We start from the raw sequence: 18235 nt of genomic DNA, 5'->3' as shown, positions 1-18235 counted from the left end.
TGTTCAAACTCCATGATTCTTCCTCATCACAGATAGTCCAAAATTGTCCCTGACTGTTGCACTGATGGAATGAGCAAGTCCATCAAGGTTGGTCATCACCCCCATGTTGCTGTTAGGGTGTACAGTGTTTTTCTAGTTCTGCTTATCTTGCTCAGCATCAGTTCATCCAAATCCCTCCAGGCTTCCCTGAATTCCCATCCCTCCTGGTTTCAAATAGAACAATAGTGTTCCATGACATACATATACCACAGTTTGCTAAGCCATTTCCCAATTGAAAGATGTTTACTTGATTTTCAGTTCTTTGTCAACACAAACAGGGCCGCTATGAATATTTTTGTACAAGTCATATTTTTACCCTTTTTTTCATAATCTCTTCAGGGTATACATCCAATAGTGGTATTGCCGGATCAAAGGGTTTGTGCATTTTTGTTGCCCTTCCAGCATAATTCCAAATTTCTCTCCAGAAAGGTTGGATGAGTTCACAGCTCATTTTCCAACATTGATCATTGTTCTTCCTGGTCTTGTTGGCTAGTCTGAGAGTTGTGAGGTGGTATCACAGAGATGCTTTAATGTGTATTTTTCTAATAAGTAATGATTTAGAGCAATTTTTCATATGACTATGGATCACTTTAATTTCCTCATATGTAAATTGCCTTTGCATATCCTTTGACCATTTATCAATTGGGGAATGACTTTCTTTTTGAAAATTTGACTCAGTTCTCTTTATATTTTAGAAATAAGTCCTTTGTCAGAAATACTAGTTGTCAAAATTGTTTCCCAATTTACTACATTTCTTTTGATCTTGGTTACAGTGGTTTTATCTGTGTAAAAGCTTTTTAATTTATTGTAATCAAAATTATTTAGTTTGTTTTTAATGATGTTCTCCATCTCTTCCTTGGTCATAAACTGCTTCACTTTCCATAGCTCTGACAGGTAAACTATTCCTTGATCTTCAAATTTGCTTATAATAATGTTTTTTAATGTCTAAATTCTGAGTCCATTTTGACCTTATATTGGTATAGGGTGTGAGGTGTTGGTCCAATCTAAGTTTCTTCCACACTGACTTCCAATTTTCCCAACAATTTTTATTGAAGAGAGTTTTTATCCCAATAGCTGGACACTTTGGGTTTATCAAACAGCAGATTACTATCATCATTTCCTGCTATTGCAACCTAATCTATTCCACTGATTTACTACTCTATTTCTTAGCCAATACCAGAGAGTTTTGATGATTGATGCTTTATAATATAATTTTAGATCTGGTAAGGCTAAGCCACCTCCTTTTGCACTTTTTTCATTGAATTCCTAGAATAATTTGATGTAATTTAAGACTCTTAAAAAGTGAACTTCAAATGAGACAGATGAAGGGAGGGTACTTTGTGACTGAGGCAATGCTACTTATCACTCAATCTGAGATGGTACTTTGATAACAATTTGAGCTTATCAAGCAATCAATTAATCAAGCTGTGACTGATTATTCTTGATAATGATTCCTGAATGATTGTACCTGAGCAATAAATAACACCAGGTGAAAAGACACAAATATTTATAATTTTAGAGGGAAAGAAGGGAAGTTGTGAACATTCTATCTAACAGATTTGTCCCAGAGAGGGAATAAGATACATTCCCACTTGAGTTTAAAAATCTATTCTACTCCACAGGAAAAGGGGGAAGGCAGGAGAAGGGAAAGATAAGGGAAGAAGGGACTGATAAAAGGGAAGGTGAAGGTAGATGTGAAAATACACTGAAAGTTAAATTATAAAAGAAAAGTTAAAGGTGAAAGGGAGTAAAACTTTGATGAGGAGGAATAAGAGGAAAAGAAAGAGAAAAATTTAAAGGAGAAATATAGCATGAAGGAAAATACAGTATTAGCAATTTTTTGAAACTTTTTATTTAAACTTCTTTCTGTGGGGAGGAGGGGGAAGGGAAGTAAGATTAGGGGAAACATTGTAAAATTCAGAATTAGTAATCTTAACTGTAAATGTAAATGGGATTATGTATCCCATAAAATGGATGCAGATAGCAGAATGGGTTAAAAACCAGAATCTTACAATATCTTGTTCACAAGGAACACATTTGAAACACACAGGGTAAAGATAAGAGGATGGAGCAAAATATACTATGTTTCAGCTGAAGTAAAAAAAAAATCAGGGGTAGCCATCCTGATCTCAAAGAAAAAAACAAAAATAGATCTCATTAAAAGGGATAAGGAAGGAAACTACATCTTAAAAGGTACCATAGGTAATGAAGCTATATCATTATTAAACATGTATGCATGCACCTAGTGGTATAGCATCCAAATTCCCAGAGGAAAAGTTGAGTGAATTACAAGGAGACATAGACACCAAAACTTTAACAATGTGGGACCTCAACCCCCCTCTCTCTCAGATCTAGGTAAATCTAACCACAAAATAAGCAAGAATGAGGTTAAGAAGGTTAAGGAGACTCAGAAAACTTAGATATAATAGATCTCCAGAGAAAACTTAATGGGGAGGGAAGCTAGGTGGTGCAGTGGATAGAGCACCAATCCTGGAGTCAGGAGTACCTGGGTTCAGATCTGATCTCAGACACTTAATAATTACATAGCTGTGTGGCCTTGGGCAAGCCACTTAACCCCATTTGCCTTGCAAAAAACCCTGAAAAAAACACACAAAAAAAGAAAACTTAATGAGGATAGAAAAGATTATGCCATTTCTCTGCAGTAAATGGAACCTATACCAAAATTGACCATGCATTAGAGTATTAAAAACCTCTTGATTAAGAAAGACAAATAATAAATGCATAATTCTCAGACTATGATGCAAATAAAAATTACATATACTAAATGGTCACAGAGAAACTAAAAACTAATTGGAAACCAAATAACTTAATTTTAAATAATCTGTGGATAAAACAACAAATCATAGAAATAATAATTATATCCAAGAAAATGTTAATGATGAGATATCATGCCAAAATTTATGGGGTGCAGCCAAGGCAGTTTTGGGGGGAAGCTTTATATCTCTAAATGCTTATATGAATAAAATAGAGGAAGAGGAGATCAAAGAATTGAGTATGCAACTCAAAAAACTAGAAAAAGAACAAATTAAAGATCCTCAATTAAAAACCACATTAGAAATTCTAAAAATCAAGGAAGAGATTCATAAAACTGTAAGCAAGAAAACCATTGATCTCATAAATAAAACCAAGAATTGGTTTTATGGAAAAAGCCAATAAAAAAGATAAAACTTAGGTTACTCTGATTAAAAAAAAAGAAAGAAGAAAACCAAATTACCAGTATCAAAAATGAAAGGGTGAACTAACCACCAATGAAGAGGAAATTAGAGATAATTTGGAGTTACTTTGCCCAGCTGTAAGCCAATAAATTTGATAACCTGAATGAAATGGATGAATAATTAAAAAATACAAACTTCCCAGATTAACAGAAGAGGAAATAACATAATTAACCTCATTTCAGAAAAAGAAATGGAAGAAACCATCAATAAACTCCCCTTTAAGAAAGTCTCTAGGTCCATTTGGATTTACAAGTGAATTCTACCAAACATTTAAAGAACAATTAATTCCTATTCTACATAAGCTCTTTTAAAAAATAGAAAGAGTTCTACCAAACTCCTTTTATGACACCAACATGGTGCTAATACCTAAACCAGGAAGAACCAAATCAAAGAAAATTATAGACCAATCTCCCTAATGAATATTGTTGCAAAAATCTTAAATAAAATTTTAGCAATGGGATTACAAAAAAAAATTATTACTAGGATAATTTAGCACAATCAGGTAGGATTTATAGCAGGTAGGCAGGTTTGGCTCAATATTAGGAAAACACTCAACGTAATTGAACATATCAATAGCAAAACCAACAGAAATCATATGATTATATCAATAGATGCTGAAAAAGCCTTTGATAAAATTCAACATCCATTCCTATTAAAAACCACTAGAAAGTTTAGGAATAAATGGAATTTTCCTTAATAATAATAATATCTGTCTAAAACATCAACAATTATTATATGTAATGGGGATAAAATTGGAACATTTCCAATAAAATAGGGTGAAACAAGGATGCCCATTATCACCATTACTATTCAATATTAGAAATGCTAAAAAAATTGAAGGAATCATAATTGGCAATGAGGAAGCCAAACTTTCATTCTTTGCCGATGATATGATGGTATACTTAGAGAACCCAAGTAAATCATCTAAAAAAACTCTTTGAAACAATTAACAAATTCAGCAAAGTAGTAGGATATAAAATAAACTCACATAAATAATCTATTTTTATATATGAAGAACAAAGCCCAAACAAAAGACATAGAAACAAAAATTCCATTTAAAGTAACTGTACACAGCATTAAATACTTGGGAATCCACCTTCTAAGACAAAACTGTATGAACACAATTATAAAGTACTTCTCACCCAAATGAAGTCAGATCTAAATAATTAGAAAATATCAATTGCTCATAGTAAAGTCGAATTAATATAAAAAAATGACAATTCTATCCAAATTAAATTAAAATAATTATTTTACTGAGTTAGAAAAAATAGTAACAAAATTCATCTGGAGCAACAAAAAGTCAAGAATAGCAAGGGAACTGATGAAAAATATGTAAAGGAAGGTGACTTAGTTCTACCAGATCTAAAACTATACTATAAAATGACAGTCATCAAAACTACCTGGTACTGGTTAGGAAACAGAGTAATGGACCAGTAGATTAGGATAGGTTCCAAAGAAACAGTAGTAAATGACTACAATAATCTACTGTTTCACAAAGACATTAGTTTCTGGGATAAGAACTCATTATTTGACAAAAGTTGGGAAAACTGGAAAAAACTAGGCATAGATACATATCTCACATTTCATACCAGAATAAGATCAAAATGGGCAAAGTATCTCGACAATAAAGGGCAACACCATATATAAAATAATAGACTAAGAAATACTCTATCTGATGAAAGTGGGGAAATTTAGGACCAAACAAGAAATAGAGTACATTATAAACTGAAAAATGAATGATTTTGTTTATATTAAATTAATAACTTTTTGGACTAATAATCAATGCTGCTGAAATCAGAGAGAAAAGTAGAAAACTGGGAAACAATCTTCACAACTGGGAGTTCTGATAAAGATCTCATTTGTAAAATATATAGAGAACCACATCAAATTTATAAGGTTGTAAGTTATTATTCTCCAACTGATAAATGGTCAAAGAATATGAATAGATAGTTTTCGAATGAAGAAACTAAAGCAATCTATATAATCATATGAAAAAATGCTCCAAATAATTTTTGATTAGAGAAATGCAAATTAAAACAACTATGAAGTATCATTTCACACCTCTCAGATTGACCAAGATGACAAAAAGTGTTGGAGAAGTTGTGGGAGCATTGGTTCATTAATGCATTGCTGGTGGAGTTGTGGAGTGATTCAATCATTCTAGAGGGCAATATGGAACTGTGTCCAAAGGAAAAAAAAAAGTGGTCATTCCTTTTGACTGAACAATTCCAATTCTAGACCTATACTCAGAAGAAATCATCAAAAATGGGAAAAGTCCCTTGTTCCAAAATATTCATAGCAGATCTTTTTTGTAGTGGCAAACAATTGAAAATTGAGAGGATACCCATCAATTGGGGAATGGTTAAGCAAATTATGGTACATGAATAATATGGAGTATTATTGTCTTATAAGAAACCATAAATGGTCAAACTCTAGAGAAGCATGGAATGAGTTACAGGATGTTGAGTGAAGGGAGCAGAATCAAGAGAACAATATACACATTAACAACAACATCAGCCTTGAAGGCAGCAGCTGCTCTCAGCAGTTCAGAGAGCTAGGCCAACTGTGTATTAGATAGGCTATGCACAGTGCTATCCCCATCCAGGGGTAGAAAAACAAAACAAAACAAAACAAAACAAAATAAAATAAAATAAAATAAAAATCCATCAGAATTTGAGGAACACTACATTCCCATTTTAAAAAAATCCCTTATATCCCTTAATCCTAATTCTTCATACTAAAATGGCTAACTTGTAGACATACTTAACAAAAATGTATAAGTATAATATTAACCTGATTGTTTGCCACTTGAGGGGAGTGGGGTGGGAAGGGAGGGTGAAAGGAAATTTTGTAATATACATATATATATATTTATATATAGGCATAGAGATAAATGCTAAAAACACTTCATAACTTGTATTTGGAAAAGTAAAGCATCAATAAAAATAAAATTTAAAAAAAGAGAATATTGTTCATTGAACTTTCCTTTCATCGTTCTTCTTTTTTGTCCCTCTGCCTGTCTTTTGAACTGCTTTTTTTTGTAAAAAAGACAAGCTAACTGCAGTATTACTTTTTCTCTCTTCACAAATGTATTTTTAAAATTCTGAATTTAAATATCAAGACAATCACTTCCATAACAAAGTAGAATAACAATTTGCACAGGAAACTGGAAATCTATTACGTACAACTTGTTTTTCCTTTTAAATATATAATAAAGTTATTATATAACTTTCTATTTTTTCCCTACCCCCACCCTAATGATGGCTATCATTAGACCCCCCCCACACACGTATATGTATATATATATGTACTTAATGTATTTTATACATATATATATTTATACATTAATTATACTATACATACTGATATATTAGTTTTTTTTCCCCTCCCTGGATGCAAACAAGATCTTCATTCACAAGTCCTTAAGTAGTGAATTTGGGTATTTATAATGGTCAAAATGACTTGGTCACCTAAAGTTGTAGTGTTACTTTTAATTCTTCAGATGTTGAATTTAATGGACCCTAGTTTTTTTTTTTTTCTTCTCCACTGAACATATATTAGATTTGGCAACACTCCAGTGCAAGAGAGACTCAGCTGCATGGCTAGGAGTAACTCCATCTATGTGGTAGCAAACATAGGGGATAGAAAGATGTGTGACCCCGCAGCATCCAAGTGTCATCCTAGTGGCTATAACCAGTACAACACTGATGTGGTATATGATTCAAAGGGGAAATTGGTGGCCCGTTATTATAAGGTATGAATTCATTTTGAAGTAACTCAGCAACTGATTGTCAAATAGTAATGCAAAATAGTAATTGTCAAATAGTCAAATAGTAAAGACAAAAAAAGAAATAATGATTAGGATTGTCAATAAGAATAATGGTGATGTCCATGGTAATTGAATGTTAGAAGTAATTTTATCAGTCATTTATCCATGTTGCTTAACTTCATGTCGTAGTATATCAGTTGCAAATAATGTTCTGGTCAGGATGTGCCCTACAAAACTCCAGCTGTCTTCAATATCTTTTATTGGAAAAAAAAGTCACTGTTACAATGAAATGTAGCACATGAGAAACAGAAGTTGAGAATGGTAGTATATAGTACTTAGTATACTGGTCTGAGACATAGACCTGGGTTGAAATCCTGTTTTTCACAGGCTACTTGTGTAAACCTGGGGATATCCTGTAACTCAGACATGCCTCAGATCAATTCCTGGGGCTGATCTAATAAGCCATTTAAAGGTGCTGGATCTTTGTTTAGTGGAGGCAGTTCCCACAGTAGGAGGTTTTTATGCTGAGGGAATCATAGATTTTTTTTTGCATATTTATGTATCCATGCAGTAGAATGGGAAGAGTTTGTTTTACAAGATAGATCAAAGTATACTTATTCACAGAAAATTATAGAGTATTTTTGATAGTCATTAAAATTAGCAAATATTTATTGACTTCCTATAATGGATAAGGCATTATGAATCATATCTTGCCTTTTTTTAAAAAATAGCATAACTTTTATCTTTATAAATTTCACTGTAAGAAGAATTATATGGTTCTATAATGCATTAGTTCTATTTTACCCCAGAAATTTTCATTCTGTCTGAGGCAAAATCAATCATTACTATCCAATAACTATTACTTTGCACTGGGTTCACATGAATTTAAGCATATTATAGTATCTACATAGGCTTTCTCATAAATTTTTTTGCATGTATGTTTATTACAGAACTATCTGTTAAAGAATGAAGCCCAGTTTGATACCTTATCGAAGCCTGAGTTGGTGACTTTTGATACAGCATTTGGAAAGTTTGGCATTTTAACAGGCTTTGACATACTTTTTCATGACCCTGCAATAACTCTGGTCGAAAAATTGAAAGTGGACACAATCCTGTTACCTGTAGCTTGGATGAACAGTTTGCCACATTTATATCCTACTGCATTCCATGCAGCTTGGGCTATAGGAATGAGAGTTAATTTGCTTGTAGCCAATATCCATAACACTGCCCTTCATATGTCAGGTAATTTACAATTTCTCAAGGAAGATTTATGAATTTCCTATAATAATGCTCTCAAACATCAATTTTTCTAATTGACAAATGTGTCAATTAGAATCAGCAAACTTGGGGCAGAATATAGACTCAATCTTGATTTTAATTTCTTAATAGTTTTCTTCTTTGGTGTTCTAAATTTGGATACTTAATTTGTCATTTAATATGGATATAAAAAAAGTCAGGTAAACTTTTTCCAACACCTTTCTCCCTCTCTATGCTTGTTTTCCTTTCTCCTGACCCTTAAACCTGAAATCATTGACAATCCTGATATTTACTTCATATTTTAAATGCTATATGAGTGACAGTAATTTAAAAAGCTATATAATTTTTTTATACTTTTCTTATTGAAAAAAATCTTATTTGCTTTTTTTTTTTTTTTTTTTTTTTTTAGGGAGTGGTATCTATGCACCAGATTCTCCCAAGGCGTATTATTTGGATGTGAATTCAGATAATGGATCACTCCTCCTTTCACAACTGGACTCACATCCCAAAGTGTCATCACTAGTGAATTGGAGCTCTTATGCGAGCAGTCTAGAACCTTTCTCAACAGAACAAGATGAATTTAAAGGCTCAATTCTTTTTGATATGTTCACTTTCAAAGAACTCATTAATGAAACAGGAAACTACACTGTTTGTCAGAACACATTGTGTTGTCATTTGAGTTACAAAATGACTGAGAAGAGAACAGATGAAGTTTATGTTTTGGGGGCTTTTGATGGACTTCACATTGGTGAAGGGGAATATTACATACAGGTAATCATTTTTGAAAAAAGGATGTTAGCTGGAAAGTTATTTTGTTGTTGTTGTTGTTGTTGGCTTTTTCTTTTTTGCTTTTTACAAGGCAATGGGGTTAAGTGACTTGCACAAGGTCCTCCTGACTCCAGGGCCCATGCTCTATCCACTGCACCAACTAGCTGCCCCCTAGTGCCTTAAGTTTTGAAAAGTACTTTATATGTTATCTCATTTGCTCCACATAACAACCCTGTTAGATAAGTGCTATTTTCATCATCTCTATTTTGCAGATTAGGAAACAAAATCTGAAAGAGGTTAAGTGACTTATTGTATTTCCCCATGTATAAGATGCACCTTAATTTGGGGGCCTGAAATTTGAAAAAAAATTTATTCATCATGAAATTCAAACAACTCCATTAGCTTGTTCTCATCTGTGTTTGATGATGAATCTCTGTCTTTGGAGAGGCTCTGACTGTTCTCCTGCCAGTGTTCTGGTCTGGGGTTGACCATGAGCTCTCCCTGGGCAAGTCTGGTGAGTGGATGCATGCTTAGTCCATTCTGTTTCATGAACCTGAAGCACCAATTGTGTCCTCCTTTGAAATCAGTCATTTCTTCTGGCCTCCTGCTGAACCATCTTTGTGGATACAGGAATTCCACTGACCCTTTGCTTTTCAGTCCATCTCTTCAGTTCCATCTCTAACTCAGGCCATTTGGCTGACTTTCTTCTCCTGGCCTTCTTCTGCCAGGGGCATTTTCAGTAAGGTTTCTTCTTCCTGTAGCCAGGCTTGAATTGTTTTCTCATTTGAAGAGGAGAACCAAACTCATGTTCAGTAGCACAATTTCCATTCACTTTTGCAAACAGGATCACTTTGAACTTGAATTCAGCACTGTACAAAAATCTTTAATGAGCCATTTCTGGGAAGAACGTGGCAAAATGTAACCTAATATACCCGTCACAAATGGGAAACAATGAGTACAAAGACAAGTTCATAAAAGCAGGAAATGCAAGTGAAAAAAATCTACAGCCATTGTATAAAATGCTCCTGGTTTTTAGATCCCAAAATTTTCGAAAAAGGGTGCTTCTTATACATGAGGAAATATAGTACCATAGGTGACATTTCTAAGAGTCTGAGGCAAGATTTGAACTCCAAATCCAGTGGTCTCCATTGTGCCACTTAGCCGTTTATAGGACTAAACACTGATAAAGAACAACGTGGGGTTGTGAAAAAATACCCACCAGAAAGGTCTTTAGAAGACCTTAATTTAATCCATGCTGCTTTAAATAGTAGTGGGAATTGTATAAGTCACTGATCTTCTCTGGTCTTTGTTTCCTCATCTGCAGAGTGAAAGTCCTGGACTGAATGATCTTTAGGGTCCTTTTCCAACTGCAACTGGAGCATTTCATGAAATAAACAACAGGAGATGTTTGCATTAAACACATTATTTCAGTCATTACTTTAAGACATTACCACTGCTTGCTTAGGTTGAATGAATTCAATTAACATTAATAATTTCTTAGTAAATATGCATTATTTTAGATATCATCTAGATGGAACAATGTACTGTGCTATTTTTCATAAAAGTTTTATCAATTAAATTGTGAGAGCCCCAGCTGTGTTCTAGAGTAAATGAATGACTTAATCAAATAAGGAAGATTAATTTGACAAAAGAATGCAAGCATTTGTTGTGCATTTATTTCATTCAGGTTTGTACTCTGCTGAAGTGCTTAACGACTATGTTAGAAACTTGTGGGCAGGCAGTTGAGAATGCTTCTACTCTGTTTGACAAATTCTCTCTCAGTGGAACATTTGACTCTCAGCATGTTTTTCCAGAGATGTTGCTGGATGGGCTTCAGATTGTACCTAGAGAATTTGAGGTAGGAGCCTTTTCTGAGTATTTTCAGATTACTACTTTTGTGAGATGAATGATTTTGTGCTGTAAAATCTAATTGAAAGAACACTGCTATGCCCAGCTATAACTAGTAAGGGGTGAAATGGCATTTGAGAGCACCAGGAATACTGGGATATAGACATAAATTAGGTCTAAATGAAAAATGGTAAGCCATAAAGTACTGCCTATTTATATGTGGGAACAAAACAATAAATCATTAATTGTTCTGTGATTATTTGACAAGTAATCAAAGTAGTCTTTATTTATTTCTTAAATCAAATTTTGTTGATATCTTTTATTATATATATCACCAGAATTTTTCTCAGCATTTCTCCTCTCTTACTCCAAGAGAACCATTCCACCTAATAGTTTGTAAAGAACAAAAAAGAAAAAGAAAAGAAAAGAAATCAGCAAGCCTGATCAGTACATCAAAAATATCTGAAAATTTATGCAGTACTTCAAATTTGTAAAACTTCTTCAAAGGCGCAGGATATATTTTACATATCTCTTTATGCTTGTTCTTTTTAATTTTGCAACATTCACATTTGATTTTTTTGTGATGTTTCTTTTCATTGATAGTGTTGTAATCATATGTATTTTCTTGGCTCTGCTGAAACCACTCTTTTATCAGATCATATAAATCTTTCTATGCTTCTCTGTATTCATGTTTCTTATCTCTTGCCTGACAATAATATTCCATTAAATTTGTTTACTATGATCTGTTTAATCTTATCTTAATTGATGATTATCTACTTTCTTTCTAGGTCTTTGCTATAATAAAGAGTGTTGCTATGAATATTCTGGTAACTTTGAATGAAAGTGCTATGAATAAATGGGGACTTTATTTTTTATCAATAACCTCCTTGAGAAATATGCTTTTTAATGGAATCTCTGAGTCAAAAACCTATGGACATTTTAGTCACTTATTTGCATAATTCCAAGTTACTTTCTAAACAGATTATACTGATTCACAGCTCCATCAACAATACACTAATGTGCCACTCTCTGCCTCATCCTCTCCAGTAATATTGCTCTTAGGCCTGGACAAGAAGGGCTTCTGCTCCAGTCCTAGAGTTTTAAGACTTTGGATGACTCCATTCATCTTGGGCACAAAAAATTATTAAAGGGGAGAAGGAGTTGGAGAAATCCTGGATGTTTTCTTGGAAACCTTCAGGCCTGACTTGTCTAAACTTGGGCCCTTGTGAGTGTTGCCTCATGTAGGGAAGTAGATGTTATTATTGTTCCCATCATACAAGTGAGAAAACCCTCTGCCCAGAGTCTTACAGAAAGGGCTTTAGGCAGAAGTTAAATTTTGGCCTTTCTCACTCTAAGATCAGGACTCTCTCCATTGAACCACCTAGACTTGACATCTCAAGCCCTAACTTGCTGTTGGGAGTGTTGGAAATAGGAAATTTAGATTAGGAAACATATTTTTCAAATTTTCTTTTGCTTCAGAGGAGAGATTAGAATGATGGATATAAGGTGGATATAATGAACCAGGAGTCAGATTTTAGCTGGGTGAAAGTTGCTGTTGAGAGGCAGCTTAGCATGGGCCAGCCCCAGCCTGATCCAGGCTGACTATATGACTGTGGACAGTCACTCAAACTCTCAGCCACCTTTGCCTGGGAAATCATTTAAATCCTGTTTGCCTCAATTTCCTCATCTGTAAAATGAGCTTTAGTTGGAAATGGCAAGCCACCAAAGGATACACTAGAATCCTTTGTCAAGAAACTCCAAAATTGGGTCATGGAGAATCAGAGACTACTTTTGATGGCATGTATTTGCTTCTTAGAATTTATAGTGTGCCCCATATTGGCAGTTTCAAAATCCTGAGTGCTTTACCTAAATTCTTCAGATGCAAAAAATAAGCCACTTTCTTCACTAGTGTTATGATTGTACATGTAATAAATTGAAATTATAAAAATCTCTCATTTAAAGAAGAGGGCAGATAAACAGTTACCCACAAAGTGTGCATGCACTCTAGTTCATTATATTGTTTAAATTGTTTTTGATTATATAGCATTATGTTAGAAGCTGAGTATTTTAATTTTGTACCTTTTGTGTTTGTGTGTATTTAACAGCAGTGAAAATATGAAAATATTGTTATAAATTTGTATCATTGATTAAATATATGTTCCACTTGGTTTCATTTTCTTAAGTTATAATTTTCATGTATTTTGCTTATTTAATATAAAAGTTATTGCATCTAAGGTTTCAAAAAACAGGACATTATGAAATGTAAAGACAGAATAAACATTGTATTATCTGGTTTATTTATAAAAACAATATTTTTAAAATAACATTTAAATGTTAGTGTAAGATGCAACAAAATTATTAAATTATCTATTTCATGAAAATATCAGGGTTCTATGAGTGACCTTTTTCATGCATAATGTGCTGAAATAGAGCTGTAAATCTATAAAAGTTTTTATTTGCTGTTTTATTAACATATGCTATTACAAAAAGGGCAACATTTTCAGTTTTTCTTTAAATGTGTCTTATTGAGAAGTGATAGTGGGCTATTCTATGTATTTTACCTTTTGGATATCAGCTATAATTATAATAATATTGAAAATACTCTCTGGAAATGAAGATATGGATATTTGTGATGTGGTGAGAGACTGTCAGCAGCCTAATAGTGAGGTGAGCAATCAAGGTATAAACTGTCTTCCTGGAATATCTGATGAATATTGTTTCAAATAGCTAGGAGGATGAGTGGGGGATTCACTCTCTGAAAGTCAGAGGTCAGCATTTTTAGGGAATTATAGCAAAGTAAACATGTGGACTACAATAGTAACCAAATTTAGAAAATTCTATATTTTTAATCTGAATTATATTTCACATGGGGGAATGCACTTTGTAATAAATTTTAAAATCAAATTGCTTATATAGAAAGTTTTGCTTCCCCTCCAAAACGTTTTTGATTGTTGCTTTGCATATCCTAGAGGAGGTCCTTCTCTTCATCATTTACTATTTTCATCTTTTGTCATTGCCAATTTTTTGAATGTGAGTTGAAACCCTATGGTTATTTTGATTTGCATTTTCTTATTAATAATAATTTTAGAATTTGAAACATTCATATAATTTTAATAATTTGAAATTATTTTTTGAGAATTGTTTATATCCTTTGACTGCTCATCTTATATACATTTATATTTCTTTTTGTCTATCATCTCTATTTCTATCAATCTATCCATCTATCTATCATCTATCTATCTATCTATCTTTCTATCTATCTATCTATCTCTATCTATCTGTCTATCCATCCATTCATCCATCATCTATCTATCTATCTATCTATCTATCTATCTATCTATCTATCATCTATCATCTATCTTATCTGTTAGTTATCTCTGTATCTTGGTTACCAAATCCTTATCTTGGAAATCTGATACATAGATTATTTTATGTTCATTTTCCTTCATGTCCTAGATATATTTGTTGCATATTTTCAGGTTCATATACTCAAAATTACCTGTTTTATCTTTAGTAATGATCTCTGTTCTCTTGTGGATTTAAGAATGTATCTCCTATTCATAGCTATGTAAGGTATATGACTTCCTTCTGTTTTAATTTTTATAGGATAGCCTTTGAAATTTATGCCACATAAACATTTTGAATTTATTGTGTAGTATGGTTTAAAACACTGGTCTATGCTTAATTTCTGCCATACTGCTTTCCAATTGTTTCAGTAGTTTATATTATCATATGTATTAGTTAGAGTGGTTTCATTATAGGATATATGATATTATTTTTATGTTTTCTTTCATCTTAACAATTTTAATTTAGCAGTTAACAATTTCTATCTGTGACCCAGAAATCAGTTTAAGCCATTTGCTAATAGTTTCTTTGTTTGTGAGTTTGGACCTATTTGTTTATAATATCATATTGAGGTATTGTCTCTTTTTTATTGTTAATAGAAGCATCTGTCATTTTTTGTTTGTTTTTGTTTAGATTTTAAATGATGGACGTATAATAAATGAGAATGGTACATCTGGACCTGTTTTAATGGTGACACTATATGGGAGGCAGTATGACAAGACTAAACCAGCAAATGCTTCAGTTGATCTAGAAACTACATTATTGATGAGGATGATAACTATGTTTTTTGTTCTGTATTCAGCAATTTGGTAGGCATTGCACAATAGTGTGTTGCCTGCCATTTATTGTTTACCATCAGTAAGAATGTATATGTCTGTATAGCTTTCCTACTATTAATAATTCTTGGGCAGATGCCTAAGCTAGTATAATTCCCACCTTTCTCTGTAGTGTTGAAAAGTTATTGCACCACAGTGGCACATTTAAGCCTACCAAATGGTACTGGTATTTGTAAAATACTATGGGAGAATCTACCATATACTTATGAAAGTAAGACCATTGATGCTACATCACGACCATTACCAAGTACATCCTGCTATTGGCAACAAGAACAATACTGGTTCTGAGTTCAAATTCTACTCTGTCAATTTACTGTCTGTGGAATCTTATATAAGTCAAATCTCCCTGGGCTTCAGGTGCCGCATCTATTAAATGAAAAAGCTATATGCATATTTAACATCTTAAATAGAATGTACTGGGGCAAACATTCTCTCATGCCACTGTCCTAACATTCCTGTGAGGTAAGCAATGTGAGTGTTATTAAATTCAGATGTGGCAACTGATGCTCAGGGACATGAGTCACAGAATTCTGAAGTGAAAAATGGTCAACTGCTCTCACTGTTACCTTAAACATGGATCCTGCCTTTATAGCATCCATCCAAATGGTCCACATACCTCTGCCTCATGACTTGACCACACTCACACAGGCCTCATGAGATTAAATTTTTAGATTTATTTTGTTACATGTTTATGATGATTTCATACTTCTACTGTTTGGTCTTAGCATGCATTAGGACTTTGATGATATCAGTATCCAGTATCCCACTATTTAGGTGACCCAGGCTTTTTTTTGACAGGCACTTAGGCTCATGTTAATTGACTTCTGAGGTAACTTTCACTACTTTTTTAATCATCTCTTTGATTTGCCACATCTTCATCTCTACAAATAACAAATGCCGGTGCTTTTCTGAATGGATCGATCTCAAATGAATTTTGTAACAGAGTTCATTAATACAATTTTTTGAATAAATTCATTTAAGGTATATGTATGAAATCTGCCTGCCTCTGATTTCCCCATCATTCACATAGATCCTTCAGTCCTGTACAATATTAACAATTCCTTGTGCTTTTTATTACATCATACTTGTTTTTTAAATAAAGTATACTAGAATTCTGTGAAATACAGAAAACAAATTCAATTATTGCTGTTTATCAAAGGAAACTTAAATGTTATAGGTGTAGAAACATGCCATCATGGAAATATGTGTTTCTTTTGTGATTAATCGATTGATTCAGTGATTATAAGAGTCTTAAAATGTGCTTGGACTAATATTTACATATTCTCTACAAAAATCAAAGGGCTTTGTAATTTTAGTTTTCTTGCAAATGAAATTTTTTTATTTATTTCAGTTTCTCTTTAACAAACTTTGTATTTTTTGGAAGTGCTATTTCCTTATTGGAGTCTTGTAGTAAAATAACTTTGTTGTTCTTCATTCTCACAAAGTACCTTTGTTTAAATGATGTGTATTAACTAAGTGTTTATCTAGTTCTGATCCCTACCCTGTCCAAAGTATATTAGAAATTAATAACAGCAACAAGAATACATTTTGGCTTGATCTGTGTTTTCATCAGTGTAGGGAACTCCTTGGTGAGAAACTCTATCAAAATTGATTGAAAGTTTTCTACAGCTTATGATCTTACAGAATTGCATGGGACACTGAAAGGTTAAATAACTTACCCTGAGATACAAGCCAATTATATTTGAGAGGCAGGACTCATCATCATCATCATCATCATCATAATTATTATCATGTTAGCAATAATAATCTTATTTGTATCATTTTTGATGTCATTCAGATAAAAATGAACTCAGGACAGTTTTTTCTATTTTTATCTTCTATCATAATCTATTAACTTTTGCATAATAAGGTATCTTTTTGTAATTGGTTTAAAAGTATCAGGATATAAATTCATATTCTTGGGAGATAGGCTCATTGAAATAATTTTTAGAATTATTATTAACAAAATAGTAGTTAATTACATAATTTATTGTGCATTAAAAAGTACAGTTCAGGGGTGACTAGGTGGTGGCAGTGGATAGAGCATTGGTCCTGGAGTCAGGAGTACTTGAGTTCAAATCTGGCCTCACACTCTTAATAATCACCTAGCTTGCCTTGGGCAAGCTTTGCAAAAGTCTAAAAAAAAAGTACAGTTCCTGCTTGATCTCATTTGATCTTCAAAACATCCCTATAGTTGGCATTAGAGATATTATTTTCCTTGTTTTTCAAGATAAAGCAACAGACTCAGGGAGTTAAGGGACTTGCCATGTTTATACAACTAGGAAACTTTGGAGGTAAGACTAGGGAACTTTGTTTTCTGACTTTAAGCCCACTCATCTTTTTACTATATGTATTTCTTTAAATGTCATTATTCTATTGTTGTAAATATGTTGCATATATTCTTTGTTTCCCCTAATGTCCCAACTAGAATATAAGCTCCCCAAGGGCGAAGTTTGTCTTATGGTTTGTTTATATCCTGACACAATATAATCACATAACAGAAAATAATAAATGATGGTTGATCAATATAAATATCCAGGTCTGTACCTTCACAGCATCAGAATTCCAGAGTAGGGAGGGATTTCAGAGGCCAGCTATTCCAGCTCATATCTCAGTAAAAATAGCTACAAAGTGTCATCTAGTCTTTGCTGAAAGACCTCAAATGAGGGGCTTCCCCAGGTACTTTTGGATAAGTTTAAAGTTTATCCTTAAATTGACCTCAAATCCATTGCTGAATTAGGGGTATGTTTATTCTAATCAGGTAAAGATGTCCCCCACTAGAATGGATGGATGAGCAATTTTTGTTCCAAAGATGATGGTGACCAGAGTAGGCAGACATCAAAAACAACAAGGTTGTTCACTGCATCCTAGGTCATCACATCTATAATTGTGTCATTGTTTAGTATCAGAAGTGACATTATGTCCTAAATTTGACCTCAGAATCTGGATTGCACAAGTCGTTTAAACTCTGAATTTCAGTTTTACTCATCTGTAAAATGAGGGAGTAGGACTAGATAATTTCCAAAATATAATCCAGTTTTTATCTTAGACTCCCTGGCCTTTGTTGACTTCCTCTTACTTGAAAAATCAGAAAATTGCCTTTCTCATTTGATTTTTCAAAGATCATTATCAAAGGA

The 18235-nt window shown here is 33.0% G+C and overlaps 1 protein-coding gene across 3 annotated transcripts in view; it reads left to right on the top strand.

Moving 5' to 3' along the window:
* VNN1 (vanin 1) overlaps positions 1-16333 on the top strand; it is a 55820-nt gene extending 39487 nt beyond the window's left edge. The window contains exons 4-8 of one of the 3 annotated variants that reach the window (XM_074187611.1): positions 6837-7029; positions 7995-8286; positions 8711-9072; positions 10757-10927; positions 14896-16333. In XM_074187611.1, the coding sequence (XP_074043712.1) occupies positions 6837-7029; positions 7995-8286; positions 8711-9072; positions 10757-10927; positions 14896-15075 (1198 nt within the window). In that variant the 3' untranslated portion in view covers positions 15076-16333. Of the gene's footprint in view, positions 1-6836; positions 7030-7994; positions 8287-8710; positions 9073-10756; positions 10928-14895 lie in introns of those variants that run through there. The other 2 variants (XM_074187608.1, XM_074187610.1) reach the window with 2 other exon arrangements.
* The last annotated feature ends 1902 nt before the right edge of the window (positions 16334-18235 follow it).

The sequence above is a fragment of the Macrotis lagotis genome, chromosome 5 (assembly GCF_037893015.1).
Source record: "Macrotis lagotis isolate mMagLag1 chromosome 5, bilby.v1.9.chrom.fasta, whole genome shotgun sequence".
Classification (NCBI taxonomy): Eukaryota; Metazoa; Chordata; class Mammalia; order Peramelemorphia; family Peramelidae; genus Macrotis; species Macrotis lagotis.
This window is presented reverse-complemented; position numbering and strand designations above follow the sequence as displayed.